The 23,773-nt window shown below is 35.3% G+C and overlaps 1 protein-coding gene across 2 annotated transcripts in view; it reads right to left on the minus strand.

Annotated features, from left to right (window-relative positions):
• Positions 1-4,787: 4,787 nt before the first annotated feature.
• The window catches only part of Ance-3 (angiotensin-converting enzyme Ance-3), a 98,623-nt gene continuing 79,637 nt past the window's right edge, over positions 4,788-23,773 (minus strand). For both annotated transcript variants that reach the window (XM_070107257.1, XM_036360121.2), the window contains exons 9-10: positions 5,445-5,585; positions 4,788-5,299 (exon numbers count right to left, since the gene is read on the minus strand). In XM_070107257.1, the coding sequence (XP_069963358.1) occupies positions 4,984-5,299; positions 5,445-5,585 (457 nt within the window). In that variant the 3' untranslated portion in view covers positions 4,788-4,983. The remainder of the gene's footprint in view (positions 5,300-5,444; positions 5,586-23,773) is intronic.

Consider the following 23,773-nt stretch of genomic DNA (forward strand, 5'->3'; position numbering starts at 1 on the left):
AACACTTCTAGAAGCTGATTTCAAACAAAAAAATACAAATTTGTTGTGAAAGCACACATACATACATACATACATAGATACACGGTGAAATTTACAAATGCAACAAACAACAGAATATTAAATTCTCCAACAAACAGCAAATTGAAAGCAACTCTCTGCCCAGACACACACACACACATACACATTGGCATTACGGAACGCACTTGCGTAAACAAATCACAATTGAATTATCGCATGCGAACGCACTGAAACCGAATCAGTGCAACCAGTCCGACAGTGACACAGTCCGCCGGAAAGACAGACAGCTCAGCAGCCAACAACAAATGTGTAAATACTCAACATAAATCAGCAGACAATTATTTAATTGAAATGATGATGTCCTTAACTCGCTTTGTTTTTGTAAACAGTACCTGCTTTTATACAAAGTCACTGGAAAAATATATATATTATAAGTACATATAATATGTACTCTCAGCGGTGCAGTAATTGTGTGTTGGGTTGTTGTTGCCGTAGTTGTTGCTTCAGAGTGATGTTGGTGTTATTGAACTGAATGCGTATATATGTATGTATGTGTATATATTTTCATAGACCCAATATACACAATATAATTACAAGAACTTCTTTCCAATCCTGCCACCATTTTATTCTCTGTCAGAGCTGATATTTACTGCTTTGGTTACATACTTATAACTTTTTACAAATAAGATGGTAACCATCACACACGATTACATTACAAAATTAATGGCTGATTCTAGCGACGAAAATCACAGTTGAAACAGCGGTACTGTGAAATACCAACACCTGAGTGGCATGGGCGAAGTGACTCTCATGTATCGACGAATCTGTTAGACTCTATAACCAAACATCTTATTACGACGTCAACCAATTTATTCGGCTGACCCAAGATATAGCATCAAAAATGTTTTAACCTCAGTCTAGAGAAAGCTAAACAATCGAGTGGAATTCGCTTTCTTCTAGACAATTGACGTTCATCAAAATTTACCCTCAACAGATATATGCCTATTTGAAATGTTCCGATTAGATCCCCTACAACTGTTATTAAATGAACCAAACTGAAAGAATGTAGTTGAATGGACCAGCGCTCATGCCGCTCAGACGAAGCCCAACGGCAATCTAGTTTCGACCCGCTCTAAACCGAATTCAAACAATTTTTAATTTGCAAAATATATAAATTGAAGATGTACAGAGTTCGCAATTTTTCGAGCTAAAAATATTTAATTTTAAAAACTATTTTTACACCCTGAACAGGGTATATTAAGTTTGCCACGATGTTTGTAACACCTCGGAGCCTCGAAGACCTATAAAATGTGATGAGCTGAGTCGATTTAGCCATCTCTGCCTGTCTGTATATATGCGAACTAGTCCCTCACTTTTGAGATATCGCTCTAAAATTTTGGACACGTGCTTTTCTTTTTTAAAAACTGCTCATTTGTTGAACCCAATATCGGACCACTATAACATATAGTTGCCATACAAACTGATTCGAAGTTTCGAAATAATTTATTAAAACCAATTTGCATTACCAAATCGGTTACAGCGCCACTGCATTCCAATTACCGAAACGTTTCAACCCATTACCCACTAAATTTATTTTCATAAAGTTATGTAAAATATTTTTTTGCAAATTCATCGCCTACATAACCAGAGAGCGAAAATTGTACAAATATTAAGGCGTTAACTAAGGCGCATAGAAGCACTTATGATATATAATATACTGGATAAACACACAACCATTAATGCTTTATTTATTTGACACTTGAGCATGTAATTATATCAAGAGGAGAGTTGTGAGTATTTCTACAGCGACTATTTCCCAAGATCAACGACTACCTACCTACACACACACACGTGTATTGCTAATCGGGAAATGCATTCCGAGTAAATACTTTAATTCGCGTAGCACACTACGCCTGCGCTGCGTAAATTTAAGCGAAATGTTGTTATGTTTGCTTTTATTATGAGGCAGTACGCGTCTTGGCACACAGGGGAACGTCGTCAATTTATGAATCTATCAACTTGTTCCGCACAAAACCCATATGAAACAGTATATTATATATGGTATGTATGTGTTGATGTATGGCTGCTTATAAATTACATCTAGAATATAACGCCAGAATTTATTGTCTTACGCGGGTTCGCATATTTACTTTGACGCAGCATTAAACAACTCAATAAAGTGAAAAGGTATAGTATTCGCTTTCAAACGAATTCAGTACGAAGGCACACCCAGTAGGAAATGAAATTATTTTTGTATTAAATTAGAATTGAAAAATAACCGACTGAGATAGATTTTTTAAGATATTTTATAGTTTACAAGAAACCGTAATGTAAAATATTTTATTTTAAACGGTTGAATAGTTATGATATTTAAAAAAAACCATGTTTTTTATATTAGAAACTAATATTTTAAAATTAAGTTAAAAAAATCTCCTTGTTGGGTATATTAAGAACGTATTTTTGAGGCATGAATTTCAGGTAATTTTTGAAAAAAAAATTTTTACGCATAACGACTGCTTGACAAGAAAAAAATAATAAAAGTTTAAAACCATTTTTTTTTTAAATTTATAAACAAGATTTCTAGATACCCTCTCAAATTTGCGACAATGTTTGTAGCGCATAGAAAGCAATATAGGAAAGTCTATAAAAAATACACAGTATATATATTATATAAATAATCGGTGTAACGAGCTGAGTCGATTTAGCCACGTCCGGCTGTCTCTTCATCTGTCTGTCCGTATATACGCCAAATAGTTCCACAGTTTTTGAGATATCGACCTGAAATTTTGGGCATATTATTTTCTCTTAGCTGCTAATTTGTCGAAAATGCCGATATCGGACCACTACAGCATATAGCTGCCATACAAACTGAATGATCAAGATCTACTTCTTTTATGAAAACGTTTTATTTTTGAAGGGCATGGCTACGGTGCAACCGATATTTACGTGTTTCCTTCTTTTCTTTGTATAGAGGTTAATTTTAACCTTATACTGTGTGTAAATAAGGTTTGCTGAACTGCAAATATTTTATGCTTTAATAAGTTATAGTTACGTTTCAAATTCTTTCCTACAGGGTCTACTAATTTAGGTATTGTAAATATATTATATATCTATAGTCAATGTTTGCCATGTGGTTTGATATACATATGTACCTAAGATAGATGTGGCATAAACAGATTTATAACTTGACAAATCATAACGGATATCATTGAAATGAACTTTTCATTAAGTAACACTATTCAACAAAGTGTCTGATTTTATATATCTTCTATATTATATTTTGGCAATTCTTCAAATTGTTTTAAACTTTAATCATAATTAATTATTTTTAAATTTTAACCTTTATTTAAGTATAAAAAAAAAATTAAATTAATATAAAACTGTTTTATTTTAAGTTTTGTGTATTCAATACGAGTATATATCTAAATTCTTGAACATATCTGCAGAGCAGACTTTTAAAAATCCCTTTTAAGGCTATCAATGAAATCCAATTGACAGTTGCCGCTACTCTGACAGCATTAATTAAAAACTCGTATTTTCGGGCAATTGTTTATGGTAGTCCACTAATAAATAGGCGCCTCTGCGAACAGTTGAAAAATAAATAAAAAAGGCAAACAAAATTGTGCACTGCAATCAATCATTTTGCTGGTTCCACTCTAAAACGTATGCAAATTAGAAGATAAAATAAAATATTTTATATGCAAACAATTAACCGCCTACGAAGCACTTAGCATTTGAAATTCAATAAAATCACTTATAATCTGAGAAATGCATTAAGCATTTGCGACTTCCACTTCCGTCAATATTAGTAGAAATAAAACGTAGTGCCTAGAATTAAGCATAAATTCACACGTGAATGGAAACTAAGAGCCGCCGCAGTATTCCGCGGATTATTGGCACGAACTGAATTACATAAAACAGAAAATAAAACTCACACGCAATTTGCAATTGAACTTGAGTCAATGCCAATTGGCGTCTGGCGTTTGGCGTTTGGCGCGTTCCAACGGCCAATCACACGCACACGCACACACACAAGGGAGGCAAACGAGTATACCGGCTGCACCCGCTCAACCAGACTGCTCAAATTGCCATTTTTTCACAATAAAAATAAATTTATGAAAAAAGTACGAGAAATCACTGAGGTGCGGGAAACCAGTTGGGCAATTTGTCAGAGGTACAGCCAAGCGGTAGGCGGCATGACGCCACAATGCTAGCCCAGAGTCAATCTGCGCGCTTTATGTGCTCACGTGTTTGTGTGTGTGTGTGTGTGTGCGAGTGCGAAATAAAGCAAATGAGACCACCTGTGCGTATGCGAAACCCATTGGCGTTGAATGGCTTGCTTTTTGCGTATGCGGTCTATGCGTAGTTTGGAAAAACGCTTGCATACACGCAGGTCATTAGGCTACACCGCATGTGTGCATTATATAACGCAACATGTATGCATATGGTTTTAGTGGGCAGTTCTATTGAACTTGCCAGCGTGTCGAGGACAAATTATTATTGATAAAAAGTAAAAAGCAGCATGACCAACTGGTTTATAGAATCAAATTAATAAATAAAGACGAAATTTCGTGGAAAAATACCATCAAGTAAAACTTTTATAAAATTTTAAAACTAAAATTCAATTATATCAATTTCAAGTACTATTTTGGTTAACTAAAAGCTCTAGTATTTGAATGGCATTCGAAACTATTTTGGGAGATCCTCTCAATACAACTGAGATAATTCTTCACACTGCATAAAGACGTGTAAAGAAAGCCTCGATAAAATTTTAAAGAGTCGCTCTTTAATTAAATTATTATTTTAATAAGTTTTATATTTTTTATTTACAACAAAACTCCATAAGCTATAACTTAGAGCTTAAAATACATTAAGCATGTATAAAAGAAATAAATATATATAACCATGTTCATAAAAAAATATAAAATCCAGCTTTTTTATACAAAGTTAAAAGTTTCATTTTCCTTAGACTCTGCGCCACATAAAAAGCAGCGACCAAGCCACCAACAACAGTGTTGGCAATTTCACCCAATCTGCAGTAGTAGCTGCGTTATAGTAACCACCCGTGACTTGCAGATTCGCCGTCTCAATGCTACGCTTGCAATAGTCGCCATCGTAATTCCAGCCGACAAACTCGTTCGTGCGCAACGACTCCAAGCGCAGCCATTCTTCGAGCGGTGCGAAGTACTCACGCAACGCTGTGCCATCCAGCCGACCCTCACCGAGCGTCTCTTCAAGCACCTCCTGCCACGGCTGTGAGGCGCCTTTGGCCATTATGCTTCTGCAAGCAAAAAATGATTTTGTTATGAATAAATAAAATTTGTTTTTGTGGAAAATTTAACAAAATTCATTAAATTAAATTTAAATACATCTATTGCAGCTGGCTACATTTTTAATAAAATTTCAAATTATTGTATATTACTCACTTTAGTAAGTTCCCTGCTTCTGGATGGCGATACACGTCACAGCGATGCAAGGGCTTCCGTGGGTCACCGGGCACATATTGACCGCTTACGCGACACATGCCACGGTAGATTTGGAACTGTAAAATAGTCGACACATAGTATCTGCAAGTAAAGAGCAATTCAGATTTTATTAAATAAATAGTTGAAATACAAGTTGGAAATAAAGACAGGGGTTTACATTTAAGTAATTTGTAATTTGTTTATTGTCTAAAAAGTTATCAATTTCAGGTATTCAAAATATTCAATGCTAATGCATTTGAAAGCTTTAGTAGACGACTATAAAGTCTTTGAGAAGTAACGAGCTCAACGAAATAGTTTAGTACCGCACGTCCGATCTAGTAATCGACTGAGAGTGTCGACACCGCAAAACTAGATACACACGTACAAATGTAGTTAAACACACGTCGCATCACATGAGCATTAACAGTGAATTTAATTAACTTCTTAAATTGCTTATGACTAAATATGATAAAGAAATACTTCGCAACTGTTTTCAAAACATAACACAAGGTCATTTTGCAAAATAAGTTGGGTTTTATTAGTAATTGTGTTTGATATTTGTTAATTTGTCTCACATGCTACTTAAACGAATCATTACTGAAAGAAATAAAAACATTTTTGTTACAACACACAAATCAAAATAATCGAGTGCTTAGGAACCGTACAAAAATTTATTACAATTTTTGCATTTAATATACATATAATCGATTTATATATGGATTTTATTTTATTTTTAGTACAAAGAATATTCTACTCAAATTTAAAATTGGTCCGACAAATAGTTTTGGTGAATGAGTAAACATATTCGTAAGAATTTTCAAAATAATGTAATCGGCTCCCAAACGCTGTTCAGCTAGAGCATATTCACCAAAAACTTTCACCAAACTACGATATCTTTCGGCTGAGGTTTTATTAAAGTAATAAACACTTTTTCAAGCAAAAAGTTTAATATACATTTATGAGTGAAAAAAATATTATTGTTTACGCTTCAAATGAATGACCTATGATATAGTTCGAAATATTGTAAGGATGGAATAATAATCAAGTTCAGCCATTTCATGGGGAATCGCACGAGTATAGATATTCACCAACACAACAGGATTGTTCTCCAGTTCAATAACGGTTCAACAATAGTTATTCTATGCACTCTAAATCAAGTGAGTACTTGTAGAATAGTATGAGGAGCTGCTGACAAAATTTCATGATTCAGCAGTAATTTTATGGCAGAATAAATTATATGTGAAATGTCAACGAATCAGTTTTCAAAATGAACTAATTTTATTTATGCAACTGCTTTTATTTGTATGGTGAACTTAATATTAATTCAAATACTGATTTAAGTGCCGTACTAAATGTGTCCCGTGTCTTTGTGTTTACTCACAGCACTAAAATATAATTTGTTAGCAGCTATTTACGACATACTTTATGCTTTTAATAGCCAGTCAACAGCATTGGCAACTCTGAATTATCAAATTATTAGCACCATCAAAATGTTAATGATCGACAATTTGTCCTCAAGCCGCCATTGCAGCGCATAAAAATTGCATAATCGGTTGCATGCAAAAGCCAACCAATTAAATCTAAACTGAAGCACAACTTGGCACTACTCTGCTGTTTTGCACACACACACACACATACACACACACACGGTAAGTATGTCGTTGGTTTTGTGGCCAGGCAGAGCTCATGCCGGATACAGTTCTAACGCTACACGGAATTTGTTACATTTTGCAATATCCACAAATCATTAGGCGCTGAATAATGAGCCATAACCGACGGTCGAGGAGCAATGCGGCATTGCCGAGTGGGTATTTATGAATTACTGCACTTTTGCGCTCGTTTATTGGCGTCAATGGCGTTGCTTAGAGCCAGCCATGCCCACCGGGCGTTCTGCGAAAGCAAAATTAGCCGTAATCAATGGTAATTATTGTTGATTTACAAATTACGTGCTCGTTTCCAACGCTCACACACACACACATATACATACATAAATGTCTACATTTAAATATATATGTCTAAGTTAAAATAAGTCTTATGCCAACCTGACAAATTCATTTCAAACGCTTGGTGTTTCGAAGGCTGCTGTCGATTATTGCGGCTGTAGTTGTTGTTGTTTGGTGGTCAAAAGCTGCTGGGGTGTCAGCTGTGGGCGTTCGACAGGGTGCTGTATTGTGATGGTCACGTTGCGCTGTTGCTGATTTGCTTAATTGACGCTGGTTAACTTACCGTTTGCAACGCCAATTATGGTAATTTTGCGCTAAACAAAAGATTTAAGGCACAAACTTCAGCGGCGAAGAGTACAAAGGCGATTTCGAATTAATTTCAAGTAATTTAAATAACGAAACTCGATCATTGGTGCTTGTTAGTTCTTATTGAAATTAGAAAATAGTTAATATTTAAAATTAACTAGACCTTATTAGTTGCCACATTCGTGCCGCTTGACTACAAAAGGCTTTGAAAAATTAAGACCAAAAATAAATAATGTAATTAAGTTGTTTTCGGGCACCGCGGTCTGCTGATTAGATGTTTCGACCAACACTACGCTGGATGTGGGTTTGAATCCAGCTTTCGCTAAAATTCAAAAAAGCTATTTTGTTTTTCTGATATGAAAGAATTTCTCATAAAACCCATAGGTCCTTCTGAGTAGGCTTGAAATACTGATGATGGATAAAATCAAGGCGATAATCAGTTGTTAGGGGAAAATATCAGCAAACCAAACACAGCGGTATACCTTTGGTACAAAGTCAGTCATAGTTGCCTTCTAATTTCTGGTGTTGAATTTTAGTATTTTTTCAAAGCGTTAATCACCGGAGTTAGACCTGAATTAACCTCTTAAATATAAAAATAAAAAAATTATGAAATTATATTTCAAGAAAATTCCTCCATTTGTTTGCATATCTTATTAATTTAGCAACACATTTGGAAACAACTACGCTGATGAAAAGTGAGTAATAAAATTTGCATACATTACTTTCATATTTTTTCTTGGTTTTTCGTCAATATCCTGTTTTGGTTCGTTTTCCCAAGCGCTCACTGCACACAATCACGCCTTATAAATCAAACGAACAACACGAAGTACACAACATGGCACAAGGCATGCAAACCCACTGCCACAGTGCCCTGCATTTGCGGAACGGTCAGACGGACTGTAACCAGCAAACAACAACAAAAAAGCGGCGCACACACAAAATGCATACAACGGGTTTAACATGCTGAAAAATCAACGAACATAAGCGAGGCAACAACCTTTAAAGTCACAGGCAGTTGAGCAGCCGTCCAAGCAATGAATCAGCAAGCAGCTACAACAACAAAGGCAGCCATTAGAAGCGGCGAACGCCAACGCAGAAACCAAGCCAAGTCTAAGACTAAGGTGCATGTTAGAGTTGTTGCAATTGTTGCACTTTTATGCGCTTAATATATTGTTGTTGTTATGCTTTATTTTCCTACACTCTTGATTTGGCTGTTATGGGGTTATCGCTGCATGCCGCGGCCTGACTTGACTTCGGTGGCATGCAGCAATTGATTTTAATGTTGCTTTTTGTTTTATGCAAAGCTTTGCGCTTTAAATCCTTTTGCATAACAATTAAAAACATAGCTTTTGCGTGCAATTTCTCGTTTTTTATTTATTGACTTTTAACTGTCTCTTTCTTTTTTGGTGACCGATTGTTGTTGAAAGACTTAAAAAATGTGCAAATGCAATATTATGAAAATTTAATTTTGTAGCAATTTTTACTTTAGTATTTTTTGCAGCATACATCAATGCTGGCTAGTCTAAGGAAACGCTTACAACCCGAACAACAGTGTTGTTTTTTATACTTTAGCAGCAAATCAGCCACCAAGAACATTGAAAACAATAAAAAGCTTTATGTCGCTGCCGGTAAAATGGCTCATAATTTATTTGCTGTTGGCGCGTGATTTTACTAAATCCATCATCATGAATGAATGACACAAAATTTAAATTAAAAGCAACGTTCAAGGTCACCTCCGGTATAGACAACTGCCTTTCGGCACGACTTCATTTGCTGTGGGAAAACTGAGGCATGATTAGAAAATACTAAAAACGCAGACTAATTTCAATAGAGTAATGTACAAATGATAGACTCCGTTCCAAATACTTATTTACTTTTATCTTTATTTTTATATTTTTGCTAATTCATCGAAGCGATAATTTAAGCATAACCGCTAGCAATATTTCATAGAAAAAAATATATATCATGCCAAAAAAGTAATTTTTGTTGATTTTTCACAACTTACTCGCCGAGTGTCTTAACTAAAGCTCACATATCTTCATGGCATTGTACTCAAATATTAAACAAAAGAAAATATTATGGAATTTTAATAGAAGATCAGCTTAGGAAAGAAACCGAATCAACATTTTGAGACGTCATTTATTCAACAGTTTAATAAAAAGTTTAATGGAAAACATTTTTGTAGAATATTTTAATCCATAGATTCCACTAAAAATGCGCATTTTTATTAATTTTCGAAAATGCATATAAAGAATTAAATTAGGTTAAGTTAGTATTTTGACCCAAAACATGATTTCTCCAAACAGCTGTAACACCGGTCTATTGTAAGTAAATATTGATCGAACAGACCCTTAAAAAATTGGCAATGCGCTTTGAGGCGGCCACAACCACTTCGGTTATGTATACCACCAGCTTCGCCGAAAATATGACTGCCGCTATGTTTCATCCTCAGTCTTGCAAAAGCTGTACAATTGAGGAGAAAATGCCCGAAAGCTTCCACCTCCACTTACTCCATACAACTTTCACAGTTAGCGTTCGTTAAGATTTTAGACTCGTATGTCCTATTGTACAGTATGTGCGCCTATTGGCCAATTGGACATCCAATAAATCTTGCTGAGAGCAAGTAGCTTAATGGATCTCTCGCGTTCTACTCATGGCTAAAGGTAGCTTTCATTCGCACAGCAGCTTGTTGATCAGTGCCTGCTAGGCTCACGCAAAATCCAGAGGTCCAACGCAAAAATTCTAGAGAACAATGGCGAACCATCTTTTTCGCAATCTGATGTAATTGGGACAAGGGTGTCTTCTCTAGTAAGCTTATCATTTTAGCAGTTGCTAGCAACTCCACCAGGCACCACGTATAACAAAGAAGTTGCATAAACAATTTTTTTTGGTTTCTCAGTCGAAATTCCACTTTAAAGTCAGCAATAAGTCTAAATTTTGAACGCCTTTATGAAACCATCTCATTCTCATCCGGTTTGTATGCTAAACATGTTCATAAATCTTATGCTTGGTCTCATTCGAAATACTTCCACACTATATTCAAATGTTTTCTTAAAAATAATAATATTTGACTGATAACTATTTATATAATCTGTGTGGATCAACTACAGCTATTTCTATAGCAAAAAGGAAGCTAAATCAATATTTCAACCACTTTATATTATATTACCAGAGCTATAAATAAACTATCACGCATCTGTTTCTTTGAAATAAATCTGCATAATTAGAGTATTGCTTTTAACAATGAAATTATATGAAGATTTACTTAACATATGTTATAGAAACTTTACTTGTTGAGAAGGCCTTCAAAGACAATCAGTTATTGTTTCAAAGTAATCAAGAAAATTTTCAAAATTTGTATAAATGCAAATAAGTATTTTTCTGTGGCTAGTCATTTTACTAACAATACATGTACGCATATAGATAGGGTGATCAACACAATTGTGCTTTTATTTAATATTAATTAATATATCTTATGCCTTATGCAATAATAAATGACCTGCATATCTAAAAAGGTTTTTTTCTAGAAACATAACCGCACTACATTTTCCAACAACGCATTCATCGCTTCATCAAAATTGTCTCACACCTGTGCCATTTTCTCATTTGTGTACTTAAGTATGTAGTTAAAATACTATGAACAAACTTTAGCCCCAATATTTGCAATCACCTCTCACATAACGCACCATAATTTGCAGTCTGTTAAGTGCAATAATCAACGTAAGTTATTGCCTCCGCCAACCGCAACCGCCAACCGCCAACCACCGGCGTACGCGCACTGCAATTCCACTCACTCATATCGGACGCCAGCACAATTCATTTGGTTGCTACACTTCTAGTTAGTTACAATTACATTGCTAACTACTATATTGCTAGTCAAAGCCTAAAGACGCATATCGGCACACAACAGCTGGAACTAAACCAGCAGCTGCCGCATTTGACCAACCGAAGGTAGCAAGTGGCCGGCGAATGCGGCAACGCCACGCGTTGATTATGATGATGGCAGACAAAATGCGAATTTGGAGCAAATAACTACAGGCAGTGGCAACTACAGCATGCCGTTTGCCACAACCGATTGCTCAATTCAAGGAGGCGGCTTGTGGTTTTTTCGATATCGCGCAAAAGCGAAGTGTGTGCTTTTAAGTGTCTGTCGAGTTGTCAAATGGCTGTCGGTGGATGTGGCACGGCTTGTGCACCAGTTAAGCAGACTGCCTGTCGGCTTATCAGTCGGTCACCGCTCAGGCGCTCACATGCGAGACACGTATGTTTGTGGCTCCTGTGCTACAACATCTTGTCGGCATTAAATGTTTGCCATCACATTTGATAGAAAACGCCATAATGGCAGCCAGTAGCCGCTGGCAACTGCCGATTCTTTATCGCCACCATTTGAGCTGGCAAACATGCCGAACTGCACTGACACACACACACATGGCGGTCTACAACAGTTGAAGGCAGTCTGTCAACAATTATACGAATGTTTGTGAACCCCTCCCGCCGCAGACAGCACAACAGCATTTACTCGTCTATAATAACACATTTTGCTTCTGTTTCTCAAATGACTCAAATTAAAGATTGCGAAATTAGCACACGCACGAAGGCGCTCATTCACTCGCTCACTCGCCGGCTCCTTCCACCACTACAACCGGGCTGCTTGCTGATTGCGCTCTACCAGCAGTTGACCATTACGAAAATATTTATAATTCTTGTTGCCACTTTGTTTCGATTTTTCGTTTACTGATTTACATTTCTTCAATTTGATTGAATTGTTGTCCGCCCAATGCTTGGCAGCAATTTTGTTTTATCTTATTTAATTTTTTTTCGTTAATTTATTTTCATGCCACTCTAGTGTGTATATGTATGTGTGTGTGTGTTGAAAAGAAATTAAAATTTGCCGTAAAATTTTGTATCATATGGTGCAAGATCTATTTTTATGTTGCTCACCATGACTATGAGAATGCGGTTCTATTTCGCAATCCTTTGATTTTTATTGCCGAGCCATAAAGCAAACGAGGTGGTGGTTTAATTGATACTGACACAGTAAACGGGACTTGAAATTATTGCCGAATTCTTAGAAAGGATTTTTTTTAATTTTTTTTTTTTTGCACACGCATTTGCTGTGGTGCTAATTACGATCAGTAAACGTAGTAAATTTAGTAACTTTTTTTGAAGATTGTTTGAAAACCAGAGTAGAAAAAAACTTTGCTGAGATCACCAAATATCGGCCAAAAACACCGTGTACTCAGCCTCTTGTTCTCTTTTCAATGAATTCCAGTTTCTTTCTAATGCATTACTCTGGTTATTTTTTTGCTGATTATTTAATTAACCGCCTCAGCAAAAATTTTTCCATAGCGTGTTGCAGTTTTGTTGCAAAATCTCCAACTTTTCACCAGCAGAAATGTACAACGTCGCATAATGTCTTTCGTAAGTGCCACTTGGAGACTGTGTTAGCGTGCGAGAAATTCAAAAAAATTCACACTCACATTCATAAAATAACAGAAATAGTTGCAAAATGTTTATGTCTCCGCTGAGCAGTTGAAAAAACGAGTTTGAATGCAATACAAGTGTTTGGCGCGCGAACCGCCTTATAACGACAATTAATAGCGAAAATTGTAAACAAGAATAAATTGGCGGCAAAAATGTCACTACACCGAAAATCGTAACATACGTACCTACCGTTACCGTCAATCAAGTATAGGCGCCATTTCAAATATGATATTTACATTTATGGGCTTCAAAAGTTTTCCAGGCATTTGAAATTGGAGCGCAAGCAGCATAGAGCATAATATTAGGCGGAGAGGGGTGTTTGGTGCCAAGTGTTGACAACTATAAACGACTCCGGCATAATAATTTTGATTTTGCAGCTATAAAGGACGTCTGATTAGAATAATGCTAACAGGTTTGAGGTGATAACTAGTTCCTATAAAATCTACAACGCAGAAAAACTCGTTCGTTGCACTTTAGAAAAATACTAATAGCAAATAACATAATCAAGAATTGCTGTTTTGTTATAATTGCAAAAAATTATAAATTATTAAAAAAAAATTAAAAATCTCAATGATGTAGTATGTGATGAGTACATACCTATACTCTCAAAAATGTGCCATTTTTATAACCTAAACAGGGTATATTAAGTTTTTTTCCGATATTTGTAACAGCAAAAAGGGAAGGTCAGAGACCCTATAAAGTAATATACATAAATGATCAGCATGACGAGCTGACTCGATTTAGCCATGTCCGTCTGTCTGTCCTTCCGTCCGTCTGTCCGTCTGTATATACGCAAACTATTCCCTTAGTTTTTGAGATATCGACCTAAAATTTTCCAAGCGCCTATTTCTAACCAAGAAGCCGCTCGTTGGTCAGAACCGCCGATATCGGACAACAACAAGCATATAGCTACAATATAAACCGACCGATGAAACTCAAGTCCTTGTAGGGAAAGCTTTTTTATTTGACTAGGTATCTTGACAGATCAAACACATAGATGATAACATCAGACATCGCTACAATCTCCGAATATATTGTTCAGTTCGGACGTGTATAGTAGATAACTGTCATATAAACTGTCCATTAAAAATTAAGATATAGATCTTTTTATATCATTTTATGGTAAACAAAAATTCATCTGTGAAGTGTATTATAACTTTGGTACAGCCAAAGTTAACATTTTTCCTTCTTTCAGCTGTCAATAATAAAAAAACTAGTTATAGTTTAAAAAACGCATCTTAAAATGATCTTTAAATATTTTGCTTCAAATTTTTCGTATTAAAACAAACACGTCATAACTCTTAATGAAATTTAGGTCTACCGTTTTATCAGCATTGTTAAAATTTTCTTCACTTCTTTGTCATAACATCCATTCACCGCGGCTTTATTGGTTCTTGCACCGGTCTTGCTCGTATGCACTGCCTTTCGTTTATTTGCTCACGTAGCTGAATTTGAAAAGAAAACCTCGTCACCAGCTTAGCGCACGCATATTTTTAAGATTTCATTCAAACTCAACTCATTTGAATTATAATATATAAATAATAGTGACATTTATATACTCCAGCTCAGCTTTTCATACATATATAGCTAAAGACTACCAATAATTAAAGATTTTCACGGTTTTGTAATTTAGACGAATAATCACAGTTAATTTATATGCAATTACAGCAAACATATATATAACAAAAGCATTTGCCACACACATCAAACATTAATAAGCTTAATAAAGCGCAAATGCAAGCGTTTAGTTCGATTAAGTTTGCACCTGTCTTCTAACTACGACTTTGCGTTTCGATACAAAATTTATCGAACGATTTGTTTTGATTATTTCGAATTGCAATTATTATGGCGGTCATTTTTACAACTGCTAAAAAAGCGCAGTATGTGAATTTATGGCATAAAATGGTCGATCAATATTACTAATTATCTTTGAATCGTATAATATGTATTTATATGTATGTACATATACAGCTATTCAATAGTACATTAAATAAAATGGCTGCGAAAAACATGAAAAAGATAAAAAAAAAAAACTTTACGAAAATTAGTAAAACAAAATAATTAAAAAATTATTATTAATGCAGATCAAACAAAGTCTACATAAAGTTTATACATTTTATGCTTTAAGTTCTCTTTTTTACTGACTGTCAAAGCAAAGCCACTCCGTTATCACCTCACTTACTTAAAAGTTGTTGTAATTTTTTGCTAAATAATTAAGAATTCCGAGAGCTTTTTCGTACGCATTTTAGCAAAAAAAACTAGTGTAAGCTCTAAAAAGTCTAGGAATGCAAGCGCAAATAGCATATGCTAGCAATGCATATATCGTGCACTAGATCCGTTTTAATTTGTGCGCTAGTAATTACTTTATTTGCACACGTCGCCGCCATTCAAAGAAAAGTACTCAATACAGATCCGGCCTGAAGCGGGACTTAGACTTAATTACATATACATAGAATATATATAAATACAAGTATATATAAATACAAACAATAAGTGTTGTGAAGCAGAAAAATAACAGTAACAACGTTCTTACAATGCAAAGAGGTTAAATTATTTTAAAAATTACATAGATGCATAAGAAAATCAAATTAAAAGTGCTTAGTTAAATTTTTAGGAGTAATCTATTTTTTAAAATTTAACTTTTCATCTATCGTCTCAAAATTTTCGGGCATTTGGCGCATGTTGCATTACAGCTCTCTATATACATGCGTAGCTATCTAAGTATGCCTGTGTGTACGCATCACCATAAACGCTATCATAAGCATACACACTTCGCAAATCACTCACAAACTGTTTGCAAACGCACATTTGTGTGTAAATTACCACGAAAATTCCAAGTATGTATTATGCGAAGAACAACAACATCCAACCAAAACCTTCTTAAATTCTCAATACTTTTTTCTTTTTTTCTCAACTATCAAACTTTTCACTTTAATAAAGTTCCTGCTTAAAATTTTGTTTAACATAGTTCAAAGTCCTAAAAATTAATATACCTTTCATATTTACCATAGCAAATTATAAACCTAACGTAATTAAAGTATATTTAATCTAACCACTTAAAACTCCATTAAACTTGTCAAACGTAATTGAAAACTTCCAACCACAATTTAATGCCACCACAACAGATGTGAATCAATACAACAACTAAACACCACATTCAGCGCCAACAATCAACTACAACCAACTATAGATGGGCTGCAGGGATCGGACGGAATTAGTGCATAAGATCGCCAAACCAAAGACACAACGTAGGCACAGAAGGCTAATGGCCAACTAAGCAGCGCTAAGGTATGGACAACCGAATGAAATGCTAGCCAGCTGCAGGTGCCCATAACAACCAGCAGCTGTTGGTTGGTTTGATGCAGCCGGACTACAAGAAAGCACCAATGACAATTCTGTAATCGTTGGCTAATTCGAGGCAACTTGCAAAAAAATGCGTGCATCTAACCACCTTATAAGTACGGCCAACTAAAGACGGACTGGTGGAGAGCGCGAAAATCACACATAAACACACAAACAGCTCACTATTAATAGCCGATAGCTCTGGTGGCTACTAGTAAAATAAAAAACATGTAATTTTATTTGTAAGTAATTAAATAGTAATAACACGAGTACATAATAACACTATTTATAGTGCTCAAATTTCAAGTTGTAGGAGGAGAGTTTCAACCGCACAGAATACAAAATATTGGCAAGCAGTTGATTCAGAATTGTATCAAGTTGAGCAGGCAACCACAAGAAAGTAAAAAGCCGCCATAAATAAATAAATTAAAATTTTAGTTTCAAAGCGTGTTTAATTGAGCGATCATAGCAAGAATAGTGCTTATCTTCTTTTTAGAAGCAATTGCTGGATAGCTCCACCGAGGGCTGACATTGCCTGTCAATATTAACGGCTTACTCAACTGTTGACTTTGAATAACGTTGATAAATGTATGGAGAACACATGCAGTATGAATTCGTACAAAGGTTACGAGCGTCACATTCCTAGATTAATAAGAAAAATAATATACAAATAACTCAGCTTTGTTAAAATATAGTAGAAAGTCCAACCCATGTTACTATGTTATTCGTTAAGCGTTCTAAGCTTACAATTTCTTCATAAAATTACAAGAGAGCTAAATGTTGTGAAAGTATTTTGAAAAACAATTTAAAAAAAAAACTAATAAATACTATGGGAATTCCAACAACTGAGCAGCTTCGTGGTGGGAAAAGGATGGGAGCAAAATTTCAAATATATATCTCAAAGACTGAGGGACTAGTTCGTATATATAATGACAGACGGAAATGGCTAAATCAACTCAGCTCATCATGCTGATCTTTTATGTATATATTTTGTAGGGTTTAAGACGTACAGATGGGATATATAGTATATAGCTACCACTCAAATTAAACAACAGCAAAAATAGTTGACTTCTGGTTGTTGAAAATGCTTCAACTTGTACTGTGCGTTTTAACTAAAATATTTATCTGTCAAAAAGTTCAAATTGAGCCAAATTAGTTAAAACGCAGTTTTAGAAGTAAAAGTACAATCAGCATAATGGCGTTCTAATAAACAACAATAAATCACGAAAATTAACATATAAGAAAATGTCGATGTTAATTTGTTATAGAAACCAGGATGAGGACAAAAAGTGTTTCATTAGGCACCGTCGAATGTTTGCATAAGCGAGAGATCGCCGCTCCACAATTTATATGCGCATAAATAATGGATTCGCCGGCGTTGCCCACAATCATAAAAAGCCTTTACACTAAACTGTAGCAAAGCTGCCGGAAAAGCGGTCAGATCCATTTAATATGAAATGTAGGCCAACTCAGAGGCAGCGAGCAGCCCCAAAGGAGTTTTGATCTTTTTTTTTTGGGAGCGACAAATGCCGAATTCAATGCGCAAAAAACGCTGTAAGCAATGGACAATAAATAAACAGCTGCGCATGTGTGCTGTAGTGTGTCGCTCGAAATGTGATTTAGAGTGCACTAAACGCAGTTAAACGAGAAAATGGGAAAATAAATCTGAAATAAAATGTAACGTATACGCCTCGCCATGTCGCTAGCATTTACACCGTGTACACATACGTGTTTGAGGTTAAGTAAGTCACTTTCGGGAACGATTTGGAAGAAAAAGTGCCACATTTATATGTAGCATTTTGTTTTTTTTTTTTTTGATTGGGCGCTGCAGCAATCAGCAATGGTGACTTAACGGAAGAATTAAAACATAATATTATTCCAACAAATATCAATTACCCGCCGCAAACGCGAAGCGAAACAAGTGAATGCATCAGCAAGCAAAGCTGTGGCGTGCATGCCACAGCAAGCAAGTGAACGCCAGACGCTTGTCGAGCGAGTTTAAATGGCGCTGCTCTGAATCTGAAGTCTGCAAGTGCACATGTCGAAACGCAAGCAAGGCAAAAACAACAGCAATGCTGGCAGTGGAAAAACTCGTAACAATATCGTCATCAACATCGACATACATGCAACATTTAAGATTTGGGTTCACTGCATACAACAAAGCAACAAAAATTTAGAGCCGAACATGAGTAATGTCCCGCAACTTTTGACCAAATCTTTTTAAGCGTTTATTACCAACCGCCCGCACACTTCACCACCATTGTCAACACACTGTGGCTGCCACAAAACTAGAAGTAATTGTTGCACATGTACAGCTATAGTTGACCGGTATACGCTGCCTCAAAGCGATAGAATAAACGCGCGTTGAGCGTGCGAACCTGGAAAACGACTTTATAACTGAAAATGAATGCGCAAATCTGGCTGGCCGCGCGTAACAGTTACCTCCGCATGCAACAACTCTTTTTGATTGCAGCTTGTAGACCGCGGTGTGTTTATTGTTAAAGAATCTACAAAGGTGCACTTCTTAGCAGGTGAATGGATGAAAAGTGAAATGCTGTGTGCAATTGTCTAACGGTATCAAATTCTTGAGTGCCACATGAGGTAATCCCACCTTAAGTATATGATTACTGGCACATTTGATACGTATAAAGAAGAAGATAAGCGTATATAAATTAAATCTCAGGTGCCAACTTGAAAATTTCAAAATCACGTTTTCAATGCTTCCTTGAAAGATAGTTATTTATGTTCTATATATCTTTATTGTAGTAGTTTCCTAACCTAGAAGAATTTCTAAAAGCACAATATTATTCAACAAAAAAACTTATTTTCAAAATTATTATTTTAATATGTAAATTAAATTTTTTCAATAAAATAAAGTACTCACAATGTTTATTTACTGTAAGAACGTCGTAACTCCAAAAGAGCAGTTTTTGAGTTAAATACGTTTTATATGATGTCAAAGTTTCAGATTTCCATACCGCTATTATTCCGTAGAAAGGGAGAAAACTTGAAAACTTTAAAATCATTTTTCTCGAAATAGCAAATTTTGAGATGTGCTGATCTTACAGTAAGCAAACGATGTATTGGGCCTATAACTACATTCGTGAGATTTGTCAAGAGATGGTGTAACCATCCGAATATGCGTTGGAAAAATGCTGTGCTTGTGGATATTTTTCACTCAAAGATGTCGAACTTTGTGTCTGAAAAAGTGTTTTTGCGGGGAGTTCTTCTTCTTTACTTTAATATGAAGAAATCCTTAGCGGAAAGTCATCGCATTTTGTTGGAAATTTATAGTAAATAAAAGTGGTGATTAGGGCTAGAAAAACGAAGAGCGTTTGGGCGGCCAAAAAGATTATTTACAAACACAAGAAAAGCTCGCAGAAACTTTATGAGTCACTTAAACAGCCATTTCAAAACCTTTAAAAGCAGCTGGATACATTAAAAGCAAGGAAATTAAGTGACATATGAATTGAAGCCTAGCGACGCCGAAAGACGATTTTGCATGTCAGTAATGCAGCTTGAACGCTAGAAGAGAAAGTCGTTTTTGCATTGCATTGGTACTGGTGATGAAAATGGATCCATTACTATGATCCTCAATGCGAAAAATCATATGTAAAACCTGACCAAATAGCCAAAGCAAACACAGAACCGAATACCCATGATGCCAAGGTTATGATCCCTATTTGTGGGGATCAGAAAAGCGTGATGTATAAGCTTTTAAAACCTAGTGAAGTCATTAATGGTGAAGCGTTATCGATAGCAAATCAACAAATTGATGCGATCGATTGCTAAAAACGCCCGAAACTTGCACTGGACATGAGGCAATAATTTTTCTTCATGAAAGCCAAAGCACAGTAAAACTGTGCAAAAACTTTTGGAAAATAGTGGTTGGGAAGTTTTCTCTCAACCGCCTAATAGCATCGACCTTGTCTTTTGTGACTAACATTTGTTCCAGTCGATGCAGTACATCCTCACTGGAACATAGTTCACATCAGAACAGGGTATGAAAAATGGGCTAGATTTATTTATGCCCGCCAAGCCGGCGCAGTTCTTTTAAGATGGAATCCACAAATTGCCAGAAAAATAGGAAAATTTTGTAGCTTCATATAAACAATACTTTGAATAAAATTATACAATAATATTGTACAGTAAATAAACTTTTGAATTTTGAAAAAAAATACAAATTACTAATAACTAATATTATTATAAAATAATTAGTAGTTCAAAACCTAAAGTAATCAAACTTCTATTTGCTTTACACACCAGCTATTTCTGATGTTGCTAAGTATAAAGAACATATAGTTATTGCAAATAATTTCATGAGTGCCTTTAATTAAAAAGCTAAACGTATCAAATTATGCGCATAACAACTTCAACTTCTTACCGAATCAGTTTTTGCGGCGGCGATTCCCGTTTAAGCTTATACAGTAATCATAACTTTAAATATTACCCGCTGCATTATCATATCAAAGCAAGCATTATGTTTGCGTATAACCATCTGAAAATCCCAAAAAGTCACCACAAACTCATATCAATAAGAATAACGCTAAACCCACCAAAAATTTATTTATTACCTACTTGATATCCGAAGCAGAAGTGTGGCGTATTTTGACAGCCATACGAACTTGTTCGTCTCAACACCTGAATGCGACACAAAAGAAACATTTACTGATAGAATTCTCCTTTGTAGACAAACAAATTGTACCTGTCACAGAATCAAACTAACCGGACCACTTATATAATGAAAAAAATAAAAATTATACGAAACACCTTTTAAAGAAAGCAGCATTTTTGCACGTCGCAGGTTTTATCGAACTCAGAACCAGTTTCGGGAAGAAAAATAAATAAATTGCATAATCAATAAAAATCGGTTGATGTTAATTGACGTGCAAACAAACGAAAGCCGTTTCGGTGGCGATAATAACCGGGATTGGGTTCTAAAGATTTGCTGGAAGCGCAATAATTAATGCTAATAGTTAAGAGAAGATGTACAATAATAAACTAAAATTAGTATTTAGGAGAATTTTAATTAAATAAAAATTGAATAATTGACTTTATTTTTTAGTAGTTATAAAAATTTTAACCCAAAGACTAGTCGAAATCGTTTACAAAAAAATATAAAAGTTAAATTGCGCTACATAAAAAACAGTGCGCTCAATAAATGCTAAAAATAATTCATCCCGGTGTTGATTTAAAATAAAAGGTCAAAATTTTCTCTAAGCCGTTAAGGAAAAAATTTGCAGCATGCCACTGAAGGGATTATATCAACTGTGAAATTCAAAAGAAGAAAAAATCGATTTTATCGAATGTACCTATAAATGAAAATATTATATATTATTATATTAAAATTGGATATTGATCAGGCAAATAGTTCAGGAAACAGGAGGGCATTCGCAACAGTTTTTTAACTTTATGAAATCGGCTTCCAAGACTGTAAAGGTGTTTTTCTCGAAATGTGGTTTTTGGAGACGGTGAGGAAACTTTCTCCGAAACGGCTGAACGAATCAACATAATTTACACAGGATATTCTTAGATATATTTCCAGGTAATCATTGAATTAAAAAAGCTTTTGATAATAGCTTTAATTTTTATGTCCCGCACAAGGCTTATTAAGTTTGCCACGAAGTTTGTAATATCCAGAAGGAAACGTTGGAGACCCTTTAAAATATATGTATACATAAATGATCAGCATGACGAGCTGAGTCGTCTGTCTGTTCATGTGTCTGTCAGTCTGTCTGTATACACGGAATTAGTACCCAATTTGTCAAGATATCGATCTGAAACTTTCAACATGTCCTTTGCTCCCCACTATAACACATAGCTGCCATACAAACTGAACGATCGGAACTAAGTTATTGTAAGAAGCCCTTTGTATTTTTGAAGGGTATTTTAGCTTCGATACAACTAAAGTTAGCGTTTTTATTTGTTTAGAGTGAAATAAAGAATAAATAAGAGACCGCCATTTTGTCAAAAGTGGAAATTTAAATTTAACTAAATCTTCGATCATCAGCTTAATTCATCCTCTTAGAAGAAAAATCTTCCTCACAGCCAGATCTTTCTTAGAAGGTCCTCCTTGAGATCGGCTACGGGATCAAGGAAATCCAAACATTTTTAAATGAAGTTCGATGGATAAGTTATATTATATTATATAAGTATTTAATATTATTATAAGCATATAAAGTTATTTCTGTTACTATTTCTTCCTTCTTTCCCACTTACAGATGTAATTAAGCCATAAGCCGTTAGATGCATAACAGTATTATAAAATTGAATTACCTAGAAATATTGCGGAAATTTTGTGCATACAGTTGCTACTGGCCTACACTAAAGTTGCTAAAAAAATTTTACAAAAATTAAAATAAGAAGTTGTTATAAAATTTTAATAAACTCAATACAGTCACAACTTTAAGTTTAGTAGTATAAGTTTGTGAGTTTGTATGCGTGAAAAGTTATCTGCTAGCGGCTGCAAAGCATGCACACTTCAACAAATTTCCTAACTTTTTCAATGTGTTGGTGAGCGCAGCAGCTTTTTAAGTATTGGTGAAGTACAAAGAGCATTTATTTATAAAAGTTTAATGCAAAGAAATTTTTACAGATTCAAATTAAATATTTCTGAATAAACAAAAAATAGTTTACATTAAAATATGTAGGTTAAGCCACGCTAATATTTAATGGCGAAATGCAACGGAAGCAAATTTAACCGGCAAACCCACACAATCGCTCTTCACTAATACCACCACATTTCCTCAACCGGCAGTTGTACCACTACAAGCGAAGCCAAAAAGCTCGTCGCTCACTCAGCAAGCACCGTCGCAATGAGCACAGCAATTCAAAAGACTGCAGCAACGAACTCGCCGCGCACTGAAGCGCACAGCCAGACTGCGCAGCTCCAACTCAAGGCACTCTCACTTTCGTTAGAGGCCGTTTTCCGCTCCACAAAACATACATACACACCGCCGTTCTGACTTCGGCTACGCGCAGCGATTTTGTAATCACGAAACCATGGTGAGCGCGCGCACACTCGCTCACGTAGCACGCAAAGTCACAAGTGTTTCATTAGCGCTGCGCGTTGAATTTCGATTTCTATGCGGCAGAGCAGCGCTGCCGACGTCACTGCGTAACATTTCCATGGCTTTGGCTCTTTTGGCGGCTCACCGCTAACTTTTGCGAGTTGGAATTTTTATTTTGAAAATATGTGCCGCGGTATATAAGCCA

Source organism: Bactrocera oleae, chromosome 3 (genome assembly GCF_042242935.1).
Source record: "Bactrocera oleae isolate idBacOlea1 chromosome 3, idBacOlea1, whole genome shotgun sequence".
Lineage (NCBI taxonomy): Eukaryota > Metazoa > Arthropoda > Insecta > Diptera > Tephritidae > Bactrocera > Bactrocera oleae.